General features: G+C 41.0%; 1 protein-coding gene across 1 annotated transcript in view; it reads left to right on the forward strand.

Annotated features, from left to right (window-relative positions):
- The first annotated feature begins 452 nt into the window (after nt 1-452).
- Khdrbs2 (KH RNA binding domain containing, signal transduction associated 2) overlaps nt 453-24,347 on the forward strand; it is a 461,510-nt gene continuing 437,615 nt past the window's right edge. Inside the window, exon 1 of the mRNA XM_051153015.1 lies at nt 453-727. Within this exon, the coding sequence (XP_051008972.1) occupies nt 637-727 (91 nt within the window). The 5' untranslated portion in view covers nt 453-636. The remainder of the gene's footprint in view (nt 728-24,347) is intronic.

The raw sequence follows: 24,347 nt of genomic DNA on the forward strand, positions 1-24,347 counted from the left end.
TCTTCCTCTGTACATCAGTAGACATTCTCCTGCCCCAAGATGTAGGTCATGAGGATCACCAGGCACAGCCCACATTTGGTCTTGCATTTGCAAACCTGCCCAAGAGCTTGCTTTGGTCTACGGGAGGAGAGCCACCTGTGCCTGAGGGACACAGGTAAAGTCCGACACCTACCTGAGGCGCTCACATTCTTGCTCTGTCAGCATCCAGGATGCCTGGCGGTCCACATTGGCTCCAGGACACTGGCCAGGCCTGAGAACCCACGGGGCTGAGGTGGCCAGGAGTGAGTCCTTGCACTTCGCATACCCCTCCCCTTCGCAGCAACCTCCTGCCACTCAGGCGACCGGACGTGCGGCCCCGCCCAATGATGCCCAGCCGCCTCCGCGGGTGCCCCGCCCCCGGGCCGTGCTTCCAATGGGAAGCCGGCGGGGGCGGGCCGCGCGGGCAGCCTCTCCAGCAGAAGCCACGGCCGGAGCCCGGCACCGGCGCGGGTGAGTCAGGTATAGGCGCGGGCGGCGCAGCCCCAGGCGCCAGAGCTGCGCTCACGGCAGGAAGGACCGTCCCCGAGGGAGCCAGGGACCGAGGCTTCCGAACAGGCGAGATTCGAGCCTGTCCCAGCACGGTCCGAAGTCCGCGCTATGGGAGAAGAGAAATACTTGCCTGAGCTGATGGCAGAGAAGGATAGCCTGGATCCATCTTTTGTGCACGCGTCGCGCCTCCTGGCTGAAGGTAGGACCGGCCGCGGCGCCTGTCTGCCTGCCTCCCGCAGGGAGAAGTTGGGAAGGGCAGGCGCGCCTCTGGCTGGAGACTGTCCCCCTGAGCCGCTTCCGAAGGCAGAGCGCAGCGCGGGCAGCCAGGGCTCCTTGGAGGCTGAACTGCTTGAGAAGGAAGCCCTGAGGTCTAAAAGCAAAGTGATGCGACCCGTTAGGGTCCTGGACCAGGAAACCAGCAAGTGTCAGGTGGTCTCCCAGGACCTTTTCACTTTGCCAAAGCCAGGGAATTCAATTCAGGAGAAAATGCGATCCATGGAGTGTTCTGAGAGCATCCTGGTCACAGATCAGCATTATTTATTTATTTACTATATTTTTCTTCTGCGTTTCGAAGTGATTTTGATACCCTTTGATCAGTCTTTCCCCCTGGAAAGTCTTAGAATTAAAGTATGCATGTTCGTATATTTATGTGAACGTGATGAGCAGAGGCTAAAGTGCTTATAAACGTATTTGAAACGTGATGATTGGGTACTATGGGAGATATTGGTCCCTAGGAACGCTCCACAACTGATCAACTGTTCTGTTTTTGTTTTTGTTTTCCTTTTTTTTTTTTTTCAAACCAGGTGTGCGTTTTCTTTTGTGAACCTGTGATGTTAGCGGAGACTGGATTCTTAGAGGAATAGCTATGCCTTTCTTTTGCATTGCTTTGAAAGGTCGTTTGAAAAAAAGCACACACGAAAACTTCTCCATCAGAAATATTAACGCCAGTTATTCTATATATGTGAAACAATGCTAGCTACTAAAGACATTCTAGATACCTAGTAACTTGAACATTCCTACTTACCCCCCCCCCCGGAGTTTTTGGATGAATGTTTCATTAATAATGAATTGCTTCATCCTCAAACTGGCTACCGTGCAGCTTTGTAGCTTGAGATCTTACCCACTAGAAGAAACAGTGACATTGGCTCCTCGATTTGAGACGTAGTTGTGCATCGTAGAATGATTTTACTCCTCATATGATTCAGACATTCGATTTATTTTGACACCTTTAATGGGTTGCTATTTATAATAACCTATAATAACAAAGTATTTGATGAAAGACTGCCAGGAAGAAATTTGTAATCACAGTGAGGAAGGTTTGAAATACTTAAGCTGTTTTCAAGGGAAAGGCTGGCATTTTGGAGTAGTTGGGCAGTGAAATGCAGCCACTACCTAATAATCCAATAACAATTAGTGAAAGTGAAAAACTAAAGTCAAGAACTCTACTCTTTCTCTACTGTTAAAAGGCACCTGCATAGCCACTCTAGGAATATTCAGAAGAATAGCCCATAACTTAATAAGCATTAACAGACAAAAATGTTTCCTTCATTTGTTCACTTCAGTCTACTCTTCAGAAGTGGGTCCATTCAGTGTACAATGAAACAATAATTAAAATTCTTGATCTTCTCTGACCTGATAACTGGACCTCTCTTTGGGGACAGATGGCTCAATGATTGGCTCATCCGTTATTAATGTGTGTTAATTGTACTTTCAGAACTTACAGAACTAAGAATTGTAGATGGAAGTCTTAGCAGAGTGGGATGCGGGCCCATTCCTGACCAGCAAAGCAGCGGGACAACACTTAAGTACCTGGTTTTCTGGTGCTCTTCTTCCCCAAGCTCTAGATTTCTTGAGACTTAGGAAATTGTTCTAATGCACCTTGTAATTTAATTTTTTCCCAGCAGGGGGAAGCATGGCCTGCTTTTGCAATGGGTTAGGAGGAGTAAAGCCCCAAACTGGAAAGACATCTCAGTAAGAAACAAAGAGGGTGCCTACATTTCAGAGAATTCCTAATGACAAAAGCAGAAGGAGGTGGCCACAGTAATTGTAATCGCAGAGTAGCCAGATAGTTACAGACAAAGACTTATGGGCACACATTGCTTCTGTAACTCACCCGGGGCTCTTTACACACGTTCACTAGAGCGCACCTTGGATTCTCGGTGAATCGTAACGCACGTGTTGCATTATAGATTTTTTTCCATTGTCTTTTCAAAGGCCATTTGTGAAGGTTTCTAGGATCACTGTAGAGATTTTATTTCTCCTACCTGGAGATGCACTGTTTGAAGGCATCTGCTATAAATAACCCTGACACAGATACTCAAATGGAAGGAAGGTGCACGCTGAAGTACATTTCAAAAGTGCTGTGCAGACAGTCTTGAGACTGAGGGGGGCAATAAAAATGATCCAGATGACTCCATTCTTTGGAATGAGTTTCTAGAACCAGTGATATAAAGCAGTGAGCTCTGCAGACGACTTAGTTTGCTTTGCAATTAGTGTAGAAACAAGCCTCTGCTCACTTGGGTCGGCTTCATTTAGCATGGAGGGCCATCAGCTTAAAATTACTTTTTTTTGTTATTTTCATATTTTCATTGCATTTTATCTCTTTTGTTTTTGTTTTTTTCAGTAACAGTGATTCTAAAAAATATTAAAAACATAATTTATAAATTTGACTGTTATAGCAGATCTTAAATAATGTGAGTTAAGGTGCTTTCATAACGTATTTGATTAAAATAATTTCCCTCCTATAATTACAATTTTATGTGGTTACATGTTATGGAAGATGTTTTGAGTATGATCATAGAGCAAACTCAGCATGATTCTTAACTTTCTGGCTCAGGTTCGATTCTGCTGGAGCACTAGAGTGTTATGAGGCTATTTATAGCTATGCTACCTTTATTTAATTCCCTGTTTATTTAACCTGAATTTCATAAGCTTCTCTTTCAGGGCCCAGTTTCCTGTCTCAAATTAAATAGTGAGAGTAGGTGATCTGAGTGTTTCTGTAATTCTTATTCACTCCTGATGAAAAGGAGTGATTGAAAAAAAATAAACCAATAGCTGAACATTTTTGGAACTTTTTCATTTCTTCCTAGTTTAGTGATTAATAATACCCTCATTGCACTATAGTGTGATTTGAGGCATATGCATTATGTTGGGTAGTGGAGACAGATTTGGGTTTTTAATACTTCTAAACTGCTTAGAAGGCTTGGGTCTTGTGTGTGAAATATGTATGTGGACATGTTTGTTTTCAGTTGAACATGCTAGTTGCCATATTCACATTTATTGGTTCAATTATGGCATTTGATACTTTCAGAAGTATTATTAAATTAAAGTATAAAATGATTTAGGCAAGGCTTTCTAGCTCCTGTTCTTCACAAATATTGATGGATTAACTACTCTTTTGGCAAACTTGTGGGGAGATGAAATCAAAGATTACCAAATACAAGTAGTTTCTGAGCTACTCTCCATGCTATTTTCAGAGTTTGGTCACAAATTTGAACTAGCAACTACAGTTAAGGGTTGTGTTTGTAGATCTATATAAATATTTTAAAATGGGACGACAACAGAGATTTTTATTTGTCATAAATGGTAACATCAAAACCAAACTGGATTTAAATTCTCGGTAGGGATCACTTTAAACTTTATACTATATGCTCTAAATGTTTTCCACAGAGCCTGGCAAGGTTTTAGGTTATGGAACTTACTTTTACTGTGCGTAAAATCATCTGCTTGTTAAAGGCAACAAACAAATATATTCATACAACTCTTTCAGTTGATTTTTCTCTTGATGAATACAGTGCTTTTTTCCTCTCTGTATAGTCAATATAATTTTATTTACCATTTCTGAAATAAAAAACTATAGGCACAGATTACATGATTTATATCTTCAGTTTACATTCAAACCAATTAATGGCATGGTATAAAAGAATCTATTTCACTGGGTAAAGCACCTGGTACTGACTATTGACACTTCCACCATCTGTGATGCAGTGAAGATGCTGTTTGCTTTCTTGTATGATACTCAGGTTTTTTCATCTGTAAAACAGGAAATGTAATTCTTATCAGACAGATGTTATGAGGTAAACATTTCTGTTGCAGTAATAAGGGCAGAATTTTATATAAATACAAGATACACATTTTCTTTAGCATTTTAATGCCATTGTTTGCTTAAGTACAAGTTGAGAACAGATTTTTATAAGAAAAGGAAAATAATTCCTGCTTTATTATTTGCATAATGGCAGAATGCAATTTTTACTCCTAAATCAAATTAGAAATGTTTTTTAAATGTGATTGCAGAGAGAGTTTTTAAATGACCCCTCCATCAATGGTTACTTGTCAGCCTTCCTTGATCAACACTAATTCTTTTTCTTTGAATGATGAACGCACACCTCATCAAGTGTCTTGAGCTGGCAATGCCTCGTCGCTTAGCAAGTGATTTCAGCTTTCCTGGTTTCTGTGTATATGCTCTGCAGTGTTCCTTACGTCCTAGCACATGTAGACTACATGTCCCTCTCACACATAGACTTCTTATTCACCTTCCAGTTCTCCGTGTCCATCCTCACATAGAAACTCCATGCCTATCCTGGCATATAGACTCCATGTCCATCCTCACACATAGACTCCATGTCCATCCTCACATATAGACTCCATGTCCATCCTCACACATAGACTCCATGCCCATCCTCACATGCAGAATCCATGTCTATCCTCACACATAGACTCCATGCCCATCCTCACATGCAGACTCCATGCCCATCCTCACATATAGACTCCATGTCCATCCTCACACATAGGACTCCATGTCCATCCCTCCACACATAGAACTCCATCCCATCCTCACATGCAGACTCCATGTCCATCCTCACATATAGACTCCATGCCCATCCTCACACATAGACTCCATGTCCATCCTCACATATAGACTCCATGCCCATCCTCACATATAGACTCCATCCCCATCCTCACATGCAGACTCCATGTCCATCCTTACACATAGACTCCATGTCCATCCTCACATGCAACTAATGCAGACCTCAATGGCCAAAGTCCATCTCACAATAGCACTCCATGTCCATCCTCACATGAGACTCCATGTCCATCCTCAACATTCGACTCCATGGTCCCATCCTCACACTATAGACTCCATGCCCATTCCTCACATGAGACTCTCCATGCCCATCCTCACTCACATATAGACTCCATGTCCATCCTCACATATAGACTCCATGCCCATCCTCACATATAGACTCCATGCCCATCCTCACATATAGACTCCATGTCCATCCTCACATATAGACTCCATGCCCATCCTCACATGCAGACTCCATGTCCATCCTCACACATAGACTCCATACCCATCCTCACATGCAGACTCCATGCCCATCCTCACACATAGACTCCATGCCCATCCTCACATGCAGACTCCATGCCCATCCTCACATATAGACTCCATGTCCATCCTCACATATAGACTCCATGCCCATCCTCACATATAGACTCCATGTCCATCCTCACATGCAGACTCCATGCCCATCCTCACATATAGACTCCATGTCCATCCTCACATATAGACTCCATGTCCATCCTCACATATAGACTCCATGCCCATCCTCACATATAGACTCCATGCCCATCCTCACACATAGACTCCATGCCCATCCTCACATATAGACTCCATGCCCATCCTCACATATAGACTCCATGCCCATCCTCACATATAGACTCCATGTCCATCCTCACATATAGACTCCATGCCCATCCTCACATGCAGACTCCATGCCCATCCTCACACATAGACTACTCATGCCCATCCTCACATATAGACTCCATGCCCATCCCACATAGAGACTCCATGTCCATCCTCACATATAGACTCCATGCCCATCCTCACATGCAGACTCCATGCCCATCCTCACACATAGACTCCATGCCCATCCTCACATATAGACTCCATGCCCATCCTCACATATAGACTCCATGTCCATCCTCACACATAGACTCCATGTCCATCCTCACATATAGACTCCATGCCCATCCTCACATGCAGACTCCATGCCCATCCTCACACATAGACTCCATGCCCATCCTCACATATAGACTCCATGTCCATCCTCACACATAGACTCCATGCCCATCCTCACACATAGACTCCATGCCCATCCTCACATATAGACTCCATGCCCAGTCCTCACATGCAGACTCCATGCCCATCCTCACCTATAGACTCCATGCCCATCCTCACATGCAGACTCCATGCCCAGCCTCACTATAGACTCCATGCCCATCCCACACATAGACTTCCATGCCCATCCTCACATATAGACTCCATGCCCATCCTCACATATAGACTCCATGCCCATCCTCACATATAGACTCCATGCCCATCCTCACATGCAGACTCCATGCCCATCCTCACATATAGACTCCATGCCCATCCTCACATATAGACTCCATGTCCATCCTCACATGCAGACTCCATGCCCATCCTCACATATAGACTCCATGTCCATCCTCACACATAGACTCCATGTCCATCCTCACATGCAGACTCCATGTCCATCCTCACATATAGACTCCATGCCCATCCTCACATATAGACTCCATGTCCATCCTCACATGCAGACTCCATGTCCATCCTCACACATAGACTCCATGTCCATCCTCACATATAGACTCCATGCCCATCCTCACATATAGACTCCATGTCCATCCTCACATGCAGACTCCATGTCCATCCTCACATGCAGACTCCATGCCCATCCTCACATATAGACTCCATGTCCATCCTCACATGCAGACTCCATGTCCATCCTCACATATAGACTCCATGCCCATCCTCACATATAGACTCCATGCCCATCCTCACATATAGACTCCATGTCCATCCTCACATATAGACTCCATGTCCATCCTCACATGCAGACTCCATGTCCATCCTCACATGCAGACTCCATGCCCATCCTCACATATAGACTCCATGTCCATCCTCACATGCAGACTCCATGTCCATCCTCACATATAGACTCCATGCCCATCCTCACATATAGACTCCATGCCCATCCTCACATGCAGACTCCATGTCCATCCTCACACATAGACTCCATGTCCATCCTCACATGCAGACTCCATGCCCATCCTCACATATAGACTCCATGTCCATCCTCACATATAGACTCCATGTCCATCCTCACACATAGACTCCATGCCCATCCTCACATGCAGACTCCATGTCCATCCTCACATATAGACTCCATGCCCATCCTCACATATAGACTCCATGTCCATCCTCACATGCAGACTCCATGTCCATCCTCACACATAGACTCCATGCCCATCCTCACATGCAGACTCCATGCCCATCCTCACATATAGACTCCATGCCCATCCTCACATATAGACTCCATGCCCATCCTCACATATAGACTCCATGCCCATCCTCACATATAGACTCCATGCCCATCCTCACATATAGACTCCATGCCCATCCTCACATATAGACTCCATGCCCATCCTCACATATAGACTCCATGTCCATCCTCACATATAGACTCCATGTCCATCCTCACATATCGACTCCATGCCCATCCTCACATATAGACTCCATGCCCATCCTCACATGCAGACTCCATGCCCATCCTCACACATAGACTCCATGCCCATCCTCACATATAGACTCCATGCCCATCCTCACATATAGACTCCATGCCCATCCTCACGTGCAGACTCCATGCCCATCCTCACAAATAGACTCCATGCCATCCTCACATATAGACTCCATGCCCATCCTCCACATATAGACTCCATGCCCATCCTCACGTGCAGACTCCATGCCCATCCTCACATATAGACTCCATGTCCATCCTCACATATAGACTCCATGCCCATCCTCACATATAGACTCCATGCCCATCTCACATATAGACTCCATGCCCATCCTCACATATAGACTCCATGCCCATCCTCAACATAGACTCCATGCCCATCCTCACATATAGACTCCATGCCCATCCTCACGTGCAGGACTCCATGCCCATCCTCACATATAGACTCCATGTCCATCCTCACATATAGACTCCATGCCCCATCCTCACATATAGACTCCATGCCCATCCTACATATATACTCCATGTCCATCCTCACATATAGACTCCATGCCCATCCTCACATGCAGACTCCATGCCCATCCTCACATATAGACTCCATGCCCATCCTCACACATAGACTCCATGCCCATCCTCACATATAGACTCCATGCCCATCCTCACGTGCAGACTCCATGCCCATCCTCACATATAGACTCCATGTCCATCCTCACATATAGACTCCATGCCCATCCTCACATATAGACTCCATGCCCATCCTCACACATAGACTCCATGCCCATCCTCACATATAGACTCCATGCCCATCCTCACATATAGACTCCATGCCCATCCTCACATATAGACTCCATGCCCATCCTCACATATAGACTCCATGTCCATCCTCACATATAGACTCCATGTCCATCCTCACATATAGACTCCATGCCCATCCTCACACATAGACTCCATGCCCATCCTCACATATAGACTCCATGTCCATCCTCACATATCGACTCCATGCCCATCCTCACATATAGACTCCATGTCCATCCTCACATATAGACTCCATGCCCATCCTCACATGCAGACTCCATGTCCATCCTCACATATCGACTCCATGCCCATCCTCACATATAGACTCCATGTCCATCCTCACATATAGACTCCATGTCCATCCTCACATATAGACTCCATGCCCATCCTCACATATAAACTCCATGCCCATCCTCACATATAGACTCCATGCCCATCCTCACATATAAACTCCATGTCCATCCTCACATATAGACTCCATGCCCATCCTCACATGCAGACTCCATGTCCATCCTCACATATAGACTCCATGCCCATCCTCACATATAGACTCCATGTCCATCCTCACATATAGACTCCATGCCCATCCTCACATATAGACTCCATGCCCATCCTCACACATAGACTCCATGCCCATCCTCACATATAGACTCCATGCCCATCCTCACATATAGACTCCATGCCCATCCTCACATATAGACTCCATGCCCATCCTCACTATAGACTCCATGCCCATCCTCACATATAGACTCCATGTCCATCCTCACATGCAGACTCCATGCCCATCCTCACATATAGACTCCATGCCCATCCTCACACATAGACTCCATGTCCATCCTCACATATAGACTCCATGCCCATCCTCACATATAGACTCCATGTCCATCCTCACATACAGATCCTTACACACAGACCTCATGCCCATCCTGATATGCAGACTCTATCTCCATTCCCAATTGCTCTTATTAACAAAGGACTGTTTTTTTTTTTAAGGTTCATCCATATCCTCTACTCCATTGCTTCTCATGTGCTCTGAGTTTGTTTTAGAGAAACATTCTTTCCTCAAGTCTCCCACTTTTGTTTATTCTTGTCGCAACCTTGTCAACACGAATAACTTTAAAAAACAGTGTGATTCACTTGCAAAAGTAATAAAATTAATCTTTCTTGACACTTATCCTCCCTTGTGTCTTTCAAGTGTCTGATATTTTTAATCTGTACCTGGTTCCCTCATATTTCTTACTTTACTTAAAAAAAAAAAAATGTTCAGTCTAGCCTCTGCCTTACCAGTACCTTGAAACAGTTACTCTAGTGACAAAATCACCTTTAACTGCTGCATCTAGTAAGACCTTCTCCCTACTCACCAGGCCTACGGTTTCTACTGGTGATAGTTATTGCAGGGCCTTTCTCTCTCTTGGCTGCTGCCACTGCCCACTGCTGGGTCTACCTTCTTTTCTGACTCTTTCAACCTCTTCACCCCACTGCAGTACACACTGTATGTCACAAGGGTTCACTCAGAATGAAACTAAGCAGCTCATGCTTTTTAATAATTTCTGTTTCCTGTGACATGCAGTCCATGCTTTTTGGCACTCCTCCTACCTATCTTTGCCAGTCTTATTAGCTCTGGATCCGTTCTGCTTAATTTACCTCACCTGTAATGACTTGCTCACCGCTCTGCACCCACTCTCCTCATCCCTACCTGTCCACACTAAGGCTGCTATATACTGAGTCTTTTTTCTTGAGATCACTGCCACCATTTCATCATTCCAGGTTGTGCTACTCTGTCTTGCTAGACAGAATTCACGAAGCTAAATAGCACTCAGCATTGTCTCAACAGTATCCAGTGAGAAAGTTTCACATATGGCGCTGCTCATCACTTACACGGGGTGCTTCTGCCCAGGGAGGCCTTTCTACTATGTCATCTGGCATGATATATAGTTGGCTGCCTCTTTTCCCCATCCTGTGTCTAGGGGGTTGGTATGTGCGGAGACTTCTCTGGAATGACCTCCCCTAATTTGTCTATCCGGTTGTAATTATTATTCGTTCAACAAAGTGGGTCTGGCTACCCCTTCATCTGGGAAGCCTTCCATAATAGCTTCCTTACCTTATTTATTATGGATTGGGTGAACCCTCTTTTCTTGTTTCTGACCTTTCCACGGCTACATTGCAACATGCAGTTCTGTTTGATCTTGTCTTTCTGCCCTCTGAGCTTGGAGGCTGGATTTGTGACTTAGGTCTCTGAATCCTTAATGCCTGCCTTCACTCTCTGTGTGTGATTCACAGTAACTAAGCACATGATGTCAGTCTTACATATTACCTTTCTCCTAGTGGGAAGACATCTCCAGAAACAAAATTCCAGAAATTCCTTCACTGTTCAATTCAGCCACAGTTTATCAAGATCACAGCAGGTCGTTTTAAAAGTATGTATTCACTAAAAACCTTGCAGTAGTTTTATTCTTGCCTGCAATTGTGAAATGAGAGACTATTTGAGTCCGTAATGTCCTAACTGAGAAGATGACACTGAATCATGGTATGGGCACAGCCTAGTTGTGTGGCCCAGGGTAGGCTTCTGTGATTCTCACTGTTGCATTGCCCACCATAAAGATCTTCCTTCTTTAATGCCTAGGTTACTCCTCCCTCACAGTGTCTCTGACTGGTGTCTTCAGTGCTTTCCTTTTTGGATTCTCATGGCAAGGGATGTACATCTTTCTCTTTACTCTGATGTAGCAGTTCTCAACATGTGGGTTGTGATCCCTTTGGGAGTCAAATGGAGAACAACATTAACTCTTGTTTTCAGTTTCTCTCTAAATACTCATTCTGGAATGAAACATTTTATTCCTGTAGTATCTGTAGAAGTATACAAATGTGTTCACAGGGGTCATATGCCTGTGCTTGACTTGAACACCGAATTTCATATCTCTTATTTTGGCCTATATATTATAAGAAATATATATTACCAGATAGTTGTGGTTCACACCTTTAATCCCAGCACTCAGGAGACAGAGGCAGGATCACTGTGAGTTCAAGGTCAGCCTAACCTACAAAGTGAGTCCAGGACAGCCAAGGCTACACAGAGAAACCCTGTCTTGAAAAACCAAACCAACCAACCAACCAGATAAATAAGTAAGTAAGTAAGTAAATAAATAAATAAGTGAAATACATGTTGATTGAAATTATATTCTGATATCACTGTAGTTTTTAAAGCTATCAATAGCATATATTTTAACATATTCGTAGTTTGAAATGCTGCTTCTTAAAAAATAAAAATGGTAAATGTCAATAAAATAAGAATGACCAATAGTTTTAAAAGAAGCATGGTTAGTATTTGATTCCTCAAATTGAGGTTAGCAAATACTCACGTTATAGGAACCCTCATTTTTGTAAGTGAAAAATTCTGCAACTGCGTGTTTCTTTCATCTCGTATTTGAGGAGCCACGGCCCCTATCCCTGTGCTGCATTAATAACTTTCCCTTGAAGTGCAGTATTTGTGGCTCATCTCCATCCTTAGGTCAGGCATTCTCCATAGAGACATAGGCAACATTTAAGAACAACGGGAATGCTTTAGGTTATGTTCTATAGATATCCTTAATGCAGCTATGGTTTGGGAGACAGATTCTATTAGGCTAGGACTCTATTACATTTAATTACACAATCACACTTGTCCTTTAATTTGGGCTGGTGACATCTTTCCGCAGTGTATATATGTTATTGATATACATAGAGGCATCACATGTTTAACTCAGGACATCTATGAGCTGTATGGGTTTTTACACATTCATGTGTGTACACAGTACACATAACTACACATATGTGTTCATGCTAACAATGGTTCATGGATGGTGGGCTAGGTTTCGTATGAATTTTGAAGAAGAATTATTTGGAAGATCATCATCATACTTACTGTTGACTTGCTGTTAGGTCACACTCTTTGTGGGGGCTGTGTGGGATATTTTACATGTCTTACCTTGACTCTACCCACCAATCATGCTGGATTGCTACTGCTGTTGTTCTCATATATTGACAAGAGCTAATACTTATTATTTAGCAAAATCATGCGGTAAAATAAATGCTTATCTGAAATCCAGATCTCCATACTTAGAGGTCATTAAAATATGTTTCTTAGGGAAGAGAAAAATGTCTAATGCTTTGAAGGAAGATCAGTTATTACTGTGTAAAGTTCATGTAGGAGATTTTTTTTTTAATTTGTCAGTAAACTGTTCGTACTACTTTACCAATGCAATGCTGTAAAATAAATATGGTGAGTAAAAGATAAGTTGATTTGTTGTGTGTGGATTTACCAAGTACAGAGTCAGTTTGAGGAACCCTGAATGTCTTATACTTAATGGTATTGCTGAGAAGGCTTAGAAGTATTCTTGAGAAGCATATGTGAGCATTTTATTATTTTTAAATTTTTACTTTATTAACCCAGAAACTTTGGAAGAATTGTCTTATTTGCCAAGGTGCTTTTATTTCAATTTTTTTTTAAAGGAGAACTACTTATATTTGTTAAATTCTTTTCTCAACCAACCAAAATTTTAAACTTCTTTCTTGTCTCTTAAGCAGTGAGGGTTTTGTCTAATATTTGAAAGCAAGCAGACTGCAGAAACAGATGTCTGGATTTAAATATTGTCCGTAGAGTGTGAGATTTCAGGACTTAGTAAGTTGGAGACATATTTTTTGGTGTTACTATCCTGTTGTCAGAGAAGATATAGTCAATGTCCATTTCCTTTAAAGTGTACACTATTACATTTTACTGTACAAAAAAAAAAAAAAAAAAAAAAAAAAAACCCAGAATCCATGTGTTTCCTCCAGAGTGCATTTGAACAGGTGTGTGTTTGTATGCTGGATAATGCCAGACTCCAAGAGAAGCACAGAAGAGGCAGCCTCAGAAGCCCAAGCAATAAGGGGATTTATTTAATGAATATCATAGGATGGTTAAGTAACGAGACATTTATTTCACATGTTTTCTTTTGTAAGTTTTTCTGTTATTCAAAATAAGGAACGTTGCTCCCATTTTTTTTTTTTAAGAAAAGGTAAAGAGAAAGATTAGGTGGGTTATCACTTACGTACGTTTTGTTTGAGAACTTCATACATGAGCACAGCATCTATGCCAGTCTTACTATTGTTTCATGTATACACCCTTGTGTGTATATGTATATATGTATACATATATGCACACATGTGTGTCCAGCTTACGGTGTTTATTTAGTCTAGTTAGCATTTCGTATGCATTCATGGGTCACGGATGACTGTTTGGTATTGGAAAAACCTAGGAGCTGAGCTCTGTAGGAAGCTAATTCTCTTTATCTCAGCAGCCACAGATCACCTGTGCTCTTCCTGTAGTGGTGGGACCATAGGCAAATATTTGATGCAAGTTTTTAAAACAAGTCAAAAGATATTACAAAACCTTGACATGTTTTATAAAAATATATCTATATCTATATAGATAAATATTTTTCGGGGAATATAAGAATCCTAGTCTAAAAAAGCTTTAAAAGTCTTAAAATATTTGTTACTGTAGAGTTTCCTGTTTCATTTAAAATAACTTTCTCAAAGTGGTTGTAGAAGTTCACACTCCCACCAGCAATGGAGGAGTGCTCCCCTTTCTCCACATCCTTGCCAGCATGTGCTGTCACTTGAGATTTTGATCTTAGCCATTCTGATGGGTGTAAGAAGGAACCTCAGAGTGCTTTTAATTTGAATTTCCTTGATGACTAAGGATGTTGAACATTTCTTTAAGTGTTTCTCAGCTATTTGATATTCCTCTGTTGAGAATTCTCTGCTTAGCTCTGTACCCCATTTTTAATTGGATTGTCTGGTTTGGTGGTATTTAATTTCTTGAGTTCTTTATATTTTGGAGCTTAGCCCTTTGTCAGATGTAGGATGTTTTTTTTTTTTTTTTTTTTTTTTTGCAGTGTGTAGGCTATCTTTTGTTCTGTTGACAGTGTCCTTTGCTTTATAAAACGTTTTCAGTTTGATGAGGTCCCATTTATTGTTTGTCTTAAAGCCTCAGCTATTGGTGTTCTGTTCAGAAAGTCATCTCCTGTGCAAATAAGTTCAAAGATCATTCCTACTTTTTCTTCTAACAGACTTAGTGGGTCTGGTTTTATGTTGAGCCATTTAATCTGGCGGTTTCTCAGAAAATTGGGAATAAAGCTACCCCAAGACCCAGATATACCACTCCTGGGTGTATACCCAGAAGATGCTCCACCATACATCAAGGACGTATGTTCAACTATGTTCATAGCAGTTTTATTCATAATAGCAAGAATCTGGAAACAACCTAAATGTCCATCAATCAAAGACTGGATAAAGAAACTGTGGTACATTTACACAATGGAATAGTATTCAGCTATCAAAACCAAGGAAATGTTAAAGTTTATAGGCAAATGGATGGAACTAGAAAAAATCATCCTAAATGAGCTAACCCAAACTCAGAAAGACATGAATTGTACATACTCACATATAAGTGGAGATTAGCCCAACATAGAAGTCCCCTCTGAAACTATACCCAGCCTGGGTTAGGGGCAGATAATGAAACTTGCAGAAGGACCTCAGGAGGAGAGCTGTATGGAAGAGTAGGGTGGATGGAAGGACGCGGAGGTGTCAGGAGCTTCACAGGGAGACCACTAAGGCCAGTGGGTCTCAACCCAGGGATCCTGCACAAACTGATGCACCAACCAAGGACAAACCATGCAGGGTGCTTGGACTCCTCCCTGCTTAGGTGTAACTGATGGGCAGCTCATGCTTCATGTGTGTGGGGAGGGGGGATAGAGGGGACTGCCTCTGACATGAACTCTGGTGCCTGCGATTTTGATCACTGCCCCTTAGATGGGCAGCCTTGGGGGCACACAGAGGAAGGGGATGCATGCTACCCTGATGAGACCTGATAGACTGTGTGATCAGAAGGTGGGAGAGGACTCCTCCCATCAAAGGCTTAAGGGAAGAGAATAGGGCAGAAGAGAGAGGGAGTGTGGGAACTGGAAGATAAGAAAGAAGGGATAACAATCTGGATATAATGTGAATAAATTATAAAGAAAACTTTCTCTAGGAAATTAAGAAATTTGATTTGCATACATCACAGTATTCATTTACTGTAAAATGAAATCATGAGAGTAGAATACACCTACTATGCTTAAGCTTGTGAATGTTATAAACAAAGAATTAAGTGTAAAACAAGACTAATTTGGTAATCCATATAGAAAGACTTAGACTGGAGTTTACATTATCTGGTGAAGGAGGTCCCTTTACATTGTGTGAAGTTGAAAGAACATTTGGTGTGCTGAGGCAGATGGCGTTTTATGGTATAATGTTGCTTTGGAATGGACTTACAGAATGATACATGGATGTGAGTTAAAATATACTAGAATTAGCAATACACTATACATTATATCACATGGAAAGGAGAGTCTGGTAGAATAGAACATTATGACCATTAAAAGAAATTTAATGGAAGTAGAAGAACTGATAAGTATTTGAAATGATTTGCAATAAAGCAGATGGTTTCCCTCTGAGTAAAAGTCCATAGAACACAAACACAAATGCACAATATATATATCATATCTGTTCTAATCATATTTGATACAGGAATTTATGGAGCAACAGTAAAGACTTGCTCAAAGTGGTTCTTGCTTTCTGTCTCTGTCTTCAGTATCTATCTGTCTATGTGTCTGTCTGTCTGTCTGTCTATCTATCTAAATATGTATTGAAGTGGTGTGAAATACAGAAAACTAAATAACCAATCTCCATAGTGTTTATTAAGCACAACAATTAAAGAAATAGAGGATTGTGGAGGAGTGGCAGACAGTACACCTGAGAAAGTCTACAGAAATCTTGGGGACCTTCAATAGGGTGGAGCATGTGAATTGAAATCTGATACATATGTAGAATCTGGCCAGAACCACTGCAGACAGCCATGATCTCAAATTATATACACAGAAAGCAACATTCCCAGAACCTGGCAGCAGAGAGAATATTTATTCAGAGAACTAGAAGTGAAGTGTGTATGGAGTACAATAGGTGGGGGTTTTTCAAGGGAAGTGGTCTTGGTGAGTCTCTCAGGAAGGTTTTTCTGTCTTTAAGGCATATGCCACTGTCTTCCCCTATGTCTCTCTCCTCCTTTCTGAATGGCCATGGTTAAATATGTATAAAAGCATTCTTTATAAGTCCCGACTTTACTTAAAATAACAGAAAGATGATAGTGTCTAAAGAGAGTGGTAGTGTCTCCTCATGCACGCCTTGTAAATTTTATTTAAGAGTCTGGGCTTTCAGCTAAAAACAATAGTAAGTCCTGTAAGAGAATTCACATGGTACCAAAGGGATCAGCATTTTATTGACATGTGATATGGCTGTACTCTTGGGAATTGGCCAGGCTATGTCTTAGACTGGGCAGGACATGAGGTGGCTGAAACACTACACTGGTTAAGAAACTCTGGAGAACTGAGTTCAAATCATATAGGGCAGAGTCAGACAATGGGCTGTCTGTTAAATGTTTCCAAGCACAGTGTAAAAACTGGGTTTGGATAGAGACCATCATAAATCAAAGGAATAATGGTCATTGTCAGAGGTACTCCTCACTAACGGAGTTGAAGGTGCTGTCAGTTACTGAGGTTAGACACATACGCACTGAAGGACCAGTAGAGTGTTTAGTACAGCTCAGGCACAGAGGTAAAGAAATGGAGAAAGTTCTGTGCCCTGCATAGTGTTTTCTAATGGAATACCTGGGCTTGAGAATGCACACTGGTAATGCTCTGGAAGTGAGAGCAAGAGGAATGTTAGTCTGAAGTCAGCCAAAAATAAATATAAAAGAAAAGGAAACAACCACAAATGCCATATAGTAGATTTACAGACAAAAAAAGAAAATAAATGAAAACAGAAATGTGGAGAAAAATCCATGTGCAGTTGAGGAACACCTAGGAGCTGGGATCTTGAGAAAGTAAACACTGACTTCATAGGGCAGCATGTTGAACTATCTGTTACTGGTTATATCCAGCACCTCAACTTACACACATAGTGGACGCGTGTGGTTTAACACTGAACGGAGTGGTATAAAGAGTGAGGCATTGGAGTTTGTGTTAAATCACCAGTAGTTTAGCTATGCTCCTTAAGTCTATTTTCTGTTCCTATAAATGAAGGCTTTATTTTGAGTTGATGTTTTTAAGCTTAGTATGCTTCTCTGACTTCAAGTGTAAAGTGAGCGTAGTTCTAAACTAAGAAAATGATGGCAGTGCTGTATTTCTTCTTCTTCTGTGATTATTATTATTATTACTATTATTATTATTCTATATGTCCTTTGTCCCTCCATACCCATTCTCCACCCCACTGTTCTTACTTTACCACTTCATCAGAGTGACAAGGAACATGCTCTAAAATAGGGACATCCTCTGATAGATCATAACATTCATCTGAGGGGCTTTTCCAAGTCCCATCCTTGGCATTTTGAGGCTTCCATTCTCCTAGGTCTTTTGATTACATCTGCTTCTCTCTTTTCCTCCTGGTTTGTATCGACTTGTTGGAATGTCTGACCTTGAAAACCATCGCTACCTTCTCTGATGCTCGTTCTCCTTTCTTTGTGATTCTACACTCCAGTTAAACATGTACTGCTCCCATTTTGGCCAGTGAGGTAATGATCTACAGTGAGCAGGAGATGGGAGAACCAAACCTCCCACCATTTCTTCTTGTGCACTGTCCCTGGGCGAAAAGACATCCGTACACCGTTGTGAATGAGCACTCGTGGACGCACAGGAGCAGATCACCTTTCCACCTGGGGAGCAACACAGCTGTTCCATTCCGGAAGAAAAAGACTGTGAGGACATAAGAAAAAGGAGGTGCTTCTATGGCCCTTAAAATACACGTTTTTCATTAAACATCACTGTGTGAAATGTTTATTATGACTTGTGTGGGAGATTTGATTGTCCCTGAAGTTACTAGCTTATTTCTTACTCTGGAATGCTTTTTAAAAAAATTATTCAAAAGCTACTGCTTTAGCAAAAAAGAGCTTGTCAGGTCAAGTGAAAATCCAAATTCCAGATCTGCTATCTAGTTGCTTTCTAACTCTGGGAAATTTTCCCAGTTTCCATTGGCCTTTGTTTGTTTGTGAAAATACAATTTCTTGAATCTACAAATTAACTGATAAATTCTTTGGAGGTTTTTATGCAATATGTAGCCAGTGGAGATATTAACAACAGCTATTTTCTTTATCTGCTTCATTGTGTGTGATTATCTTACTTTTAAAAATGAGGTAAATTTTGTATAGAGAAATGGATCTTTAAAATAGACACTTGGCAAGATTTGTTAATTATACAATCTGTGTGAGCAACACCCTTGATAACACAGATAATATTCCTATCAGCGCAGACATTGCCCTCACATCTCCTTCCCACGATCCTCTTATCCTTTAACAAGTGCTGTTCTGATTTTCGTCCTCAATTTCCTGTAGATGCATTAGTATAATACCTAATCATCCTTGGTGAGAGCTCTCTGTGTCTTTGGAAGTCATCTGTGTTGCTGCATTCCTCGGTAGCTGATTCCCTTCATTACTGAATATCCATTCCGTTTTATAAAGAGTCACAGTTTATTCTGTCTCTTCTGAGCAGAAACTTGTGGGCAGTTTTCTGTAGTAAAGGGATCACATGAGTAGGTTGTCACAAATGTTCGTGTTCCCTTCCTTCTGCCTGGTAGGATATCAACGTAGCCCCAGCTGTCCTGGAATTTTCTGTGTACCCTGAGCTGGCCTGAAAGTTAGGATTTGCTGTCTCGGCCTCTTAAGTAGAGAGTACAGTCACACATCACCATGCTGGGCTGGACAATGTTTCTTTATGTGGAGTACAGTTAGCAGCTTTTAAAGTGCAGTTTTGTTTTACCTTATATGAGACACATGACCGTTTCTCTAAAATCCTCCAGGATCTGTCCCTGTCTCTCCAGAAATATGAGAAAATTCTGTTGGTCATCCTTTTGGGCCACGGTTTGAATTTCTCAGACTTTAATAAGATATTCTGTTGGTTTAAAGAGTTAAAGATACTCTGGCTTTTATTTGGATTTTCTTGATATTTCATAATGGGGAACATATTTCATGTGCTTTTTGCCACTTACACATATTCTCATCAAAATGATTGCGCAGAGGTTGGCATATTTTAAATTGGATTGTTGGTCTATTGCTGTTGTGGGTGGTATTTGTTCTGTATTTGTATCATTTATTAATCATATGAATTGTAAATATCTCACCCAAGTGTACAACTTAAATTTTCATTTTTAGAAATGTCTTTTGAAGAAAAGTTATTAATTTAGCCAATCTACTTTTAACATTTTTCCTTTTATCTATAGTGATGTTGTGTCAATCTTATAAACCTTTGACATTTTTGGAGCCAGGAAGTTGTCCTCTTGTGTTCTATAGCTTATGTTTAGCCTTTAAGTATATAGGTTTAGATCCCCTACAAATTTACCATTTGTTCTTGGTAATCCAGGAACTGTTTTACTTAAAGTTTTAATATCCAGATTTTTCAATATTGTTTTCTGAAAAAAAATTTTTTTTTGGTTTTCTGAGACAGAGTTTCAGATAGATTTTTTAAAGTGTTCAGATCATGTGCACAGACAAAGAAGGGGTATCCTTAAACATAAAAATAGAAAAACTTAAGATTGCCATGTTTAATGATCGTTGGCTTACCTTCCATCATGGCCACTCTGTAAGTTGGCTTCAGACCAAAAGGCAGCGTTAACCATGATGTGCTTGAACCTACATTCATCTGTGTGACATTTTTCCTTTCTTTCTAGTTTTGCATTATTCAAAGCTTATATGATAGAAATATTCGTGGAAATGGATGCTTTGTTTAGATAACCAATGAATATCCATTTTGATTCCACGTGTTGCAATTTTGTTATAGTAGAAAATTCTTCTTTCGGTTGCCATGAAGGAAGAAAAATTTAGCAGTGGTGGTCTGGTAAAATGCAGATTATAAAATCTCTAGGGTATCTCTGGCTTATTGTTAGTATTTAGGTACTTCCACCTATAAATAAATAGTAAATATATATTTTTAAGATGTGATTATTTTTTGCTCTCAAATGACTAATATCATTTTAGGGGAATTCTAGTAGGCCTTTTGGATTCCCCATCTCCTTCTTTGTGTTGGTGTGTTGCAGTCTCTTTTCCCCTTGGCTCTGCTATGAGACCAGAGCTGCTGCCACCTTACTCTGTCTGTTACTGTAAACTTGAGCAAGCAAGCAGACCTGTTTCTGCTGATTCTTAGTGAAGCTGATGTGCTTTCCTCAGACCTAACAGATGTGTATAATGAAGAAGGAATAGCATTCCCTTGTTTTCTTTGGCTTTCTAAAGACCTAGCCATCTTTGGACTCTTGAGAAAGGAGGCTTCCCCCCTTTAATATCTCTAGTTTTATATCTTCTCTATTCCCCGCTTCCTGTTTTCCTCTCATTATTTCTTTCATTTTCTTTTCTCACGCCCTTTTTCTGTTTGTTTCCTATTGTCACACTCAATATCTTGAAGATTTCTTTTATTTCCCAGGGTGCAGAAAGAGCCTTGGCTCGCAAAAACACCAGTGTCTGTGCGTCCTAGTCCTGAGCAGACACCACAGTCTGGAACACAAGTGGATCTGACCTCGGGTCACCTAGAAAACCCACAGAAAGCTCAGCCTGGCCAAACAACCACCACCTGTGTGGGCTCGCCTGGCTGGCAGAAAGAGTCTTCACTTGCAAAGATTTCTTCATTTTAAAGTGAAAGGCATAAGGTGTACTTTTAGGCATTTATCACATGATGCTTTGAAATGCATATGCATTGTAAATTGTTTAACTGATTAACAGACCATTATCATTTTATGAAACTTTCACTGAGTTTGATATTGGACAATTTCATACATGTGTGTTATGAGTTTTTTTTGTTATAACGCCTTGATCTCTAATCCCCAACTATGCATACAGTCTTCTCTCTCCTAATCTCCTTTAAAATTCAGAACGTTTTAATGTTATTATTTTGTACTATTAGTCTATTTGGTTTTTTACCCATTGAGAGCGATCAGAGTCAACCTGCATTTAAAAGCATCCACTGGAGGCTCTTGGGCTTCCCTTTGGGTACATGCACATGAGCTACTCCTCCCTCAGAACCCACCAGCACTCAGGAATTAGTGAAAATGGGCAGGGCACCATAAGCTCCTCCCTTGTCTGTGATTGACTGTTAATAGTCACAGTCTTGTATCGGTGTCTTGCAGGCAGCAACAGCTACTGTGAAGCCATGACAGTATTGTCTGTGCTGTGCCCAGAAGACATTTCATAACCCTTTCTTCCGACTCATAATTCTTTCTACTCCCCTTTCTGTGATGTTCTCTAAGCCTTACAGGGGGTAGTATTGATATATCTTGTTTAGAGCTAAGCACTCAACTCTTATTCTCAGCACTTTTGGCAGCCTTTACCAATGCTAATCACAGAAAGACATTTCTGTGTCTGAGTTGGGTGTAGGGTTAGTCTGTGGGGGCCATTTATTCTGAATGGCCTCTTATCTAACATACAGTTATCCCTTTCCTTTCTTTGGCCTTGAGAACATTGACATCTGTTTGCTTATATTGGGTATAAATACTTAGAAAGTACATGCTTTGTGCCAGTTTTAAACAACAGTATTACATTGGGCTTACAACCTCTTCAGTCAAGAATTTTTGATCAGGTTCATACTTCTAATTATGAATTCTTTCTTATGGAGCAGCAGGCCCAGAACCAATCAGAGCACAGCTGGTTAGTCTTTTAACAGCTACACCAGTATCTCACCAGTCTGTTCAGCTTGCTTTTCAGATTAATGATATAGTATCATACTGTATACAATATAGTTCTTATAGTTCACAGCTAGTTGTGATCACTGATCCCTCACGCAGATGACTGTGTAGCACTTTCTTAAGCTCTGAAAGGTAGCCATCAGGGAAGAATCTACCAGCTTGCACCCAGCTTGATTTCTCTTTACCATATACTCAAAGTGTGTGGTATCTTAAGAAATAGTGTTTTACTAGCTGATTTTGGTGAGTAACCAAGGAGAACGACTAAAGTCTATATTATTCCGGGGGCCGGTTATCTAACACACTGTTGTCTTTTCCCTTTCTTTGCCATTGAGAACATTGATATCCATTTTTTTTCCTCACATTTTCAAGAATGTCATTCAAAATTAACTGTAATTCCTTTGCAATAGAACAGATCTGGTCATTATTTGGTTATCATTGGTTGTTTTGGCAAAAATCCAGGTGATGTTTGACTAAAGGGAAATAGGATGAATAGAAAACCAATAGCTACCTTTTAGGATGGCCTACAAGCAGACACTGAGGTGATGAACTTCATGTTGTAACTTCCTTATACTATTACTAATTCCCAGTCAGAGCACTAATGAAAATTCTCCAGAAACCTTATTAATCTAAATAGGTAGATATTTTTCTTTGTTTGAATGTGTGTATGTCTAAATATATGTAAGTTGAAATGACACATTCATTAAATATTTCCCTTTCAAAATCCTCCCAACATTAGGGGTGGAAGTATGAAGGATAATGAGTACAGCTTTTCTGCTACCATCTTCCTACTTGCTGGCTTGTGAGAGTCAATATTTATCTCAATTTCTTTTGGCACGTTATTTAATAAAAGATATACAGTGTCCTGTAATGTTCTTCAGAAGTAGCCCTTGAGATATCTTCCTTAAAAGGTGAATGTTCATATTGCTATGATTTTAATTATTAACTCATATCTATTTGTACAAATTTGGTGGGTATCGCTATGGCATTTTCATATGCGCATGCATTTTATGGTGATTGTGTCCAGTTACCCACAACCTTCTCTTGCCCTCTCTCCCCTTCTTTGGTTCCTGTCCTCCTCTTCCTTCACAGCTCCTCTTTGGTTCCTCTCCTCCTTGCTGGTAATCATGTCCCTCTCCCCATATGTGAAGAATTGCTTGAGATACTTGTCTTTCTGTGTCTGGCTTATTGCAGTGAAGATAATTACTTTTTACATCCATCCATTTTTCTTCAAATAGGATGAGTTTGTTCTCACTGATAACTGAAAATGCTCGCTTCTGTGTGCCATGTTTCTTATTCATTCACAGGGTGGCAGATGTATAGATTCATCCAATGATTGTATATTGTGGAGTTTTTTTTTTGAATAAACATGGTATTTGTTTATCTTTTAAATGCTGACTTATTTCCTTTCAGTATAAACCAAGCACCAGTATATTTGGATGATGTATTAATTCCGTTTTAGACATGGAAGAAGCTTCCATGTCTTCCTTAGTCAATGTCCTAGTCAGTAGTGTTCAAGGCTCCCTTTTCTGTATGCCCAAACTTACAGTTTCACTGTTTTTGCTAGTAGCCATTTTGTCTGTGTTGAGGTAGAATTTCAGTGTAGTTCTGATTTTCATTTCTGGAAGTTATAGTTGCTGACCATTTCTCTGTATCTATTGC

The sequence above is a fragment of the Acomys russatus genome, chromosome 11, assembly GCF_903995435.1.
Source record: "Acomys russatus chromosome 11, mAcoRus1.1, whole genome shotgun sequence".
Lineage (NCBI taxonomy): Eukaryota > Metazoa > Chordata > Mammalia > Rodentia > Muridae > Acomys > Acomys russatus.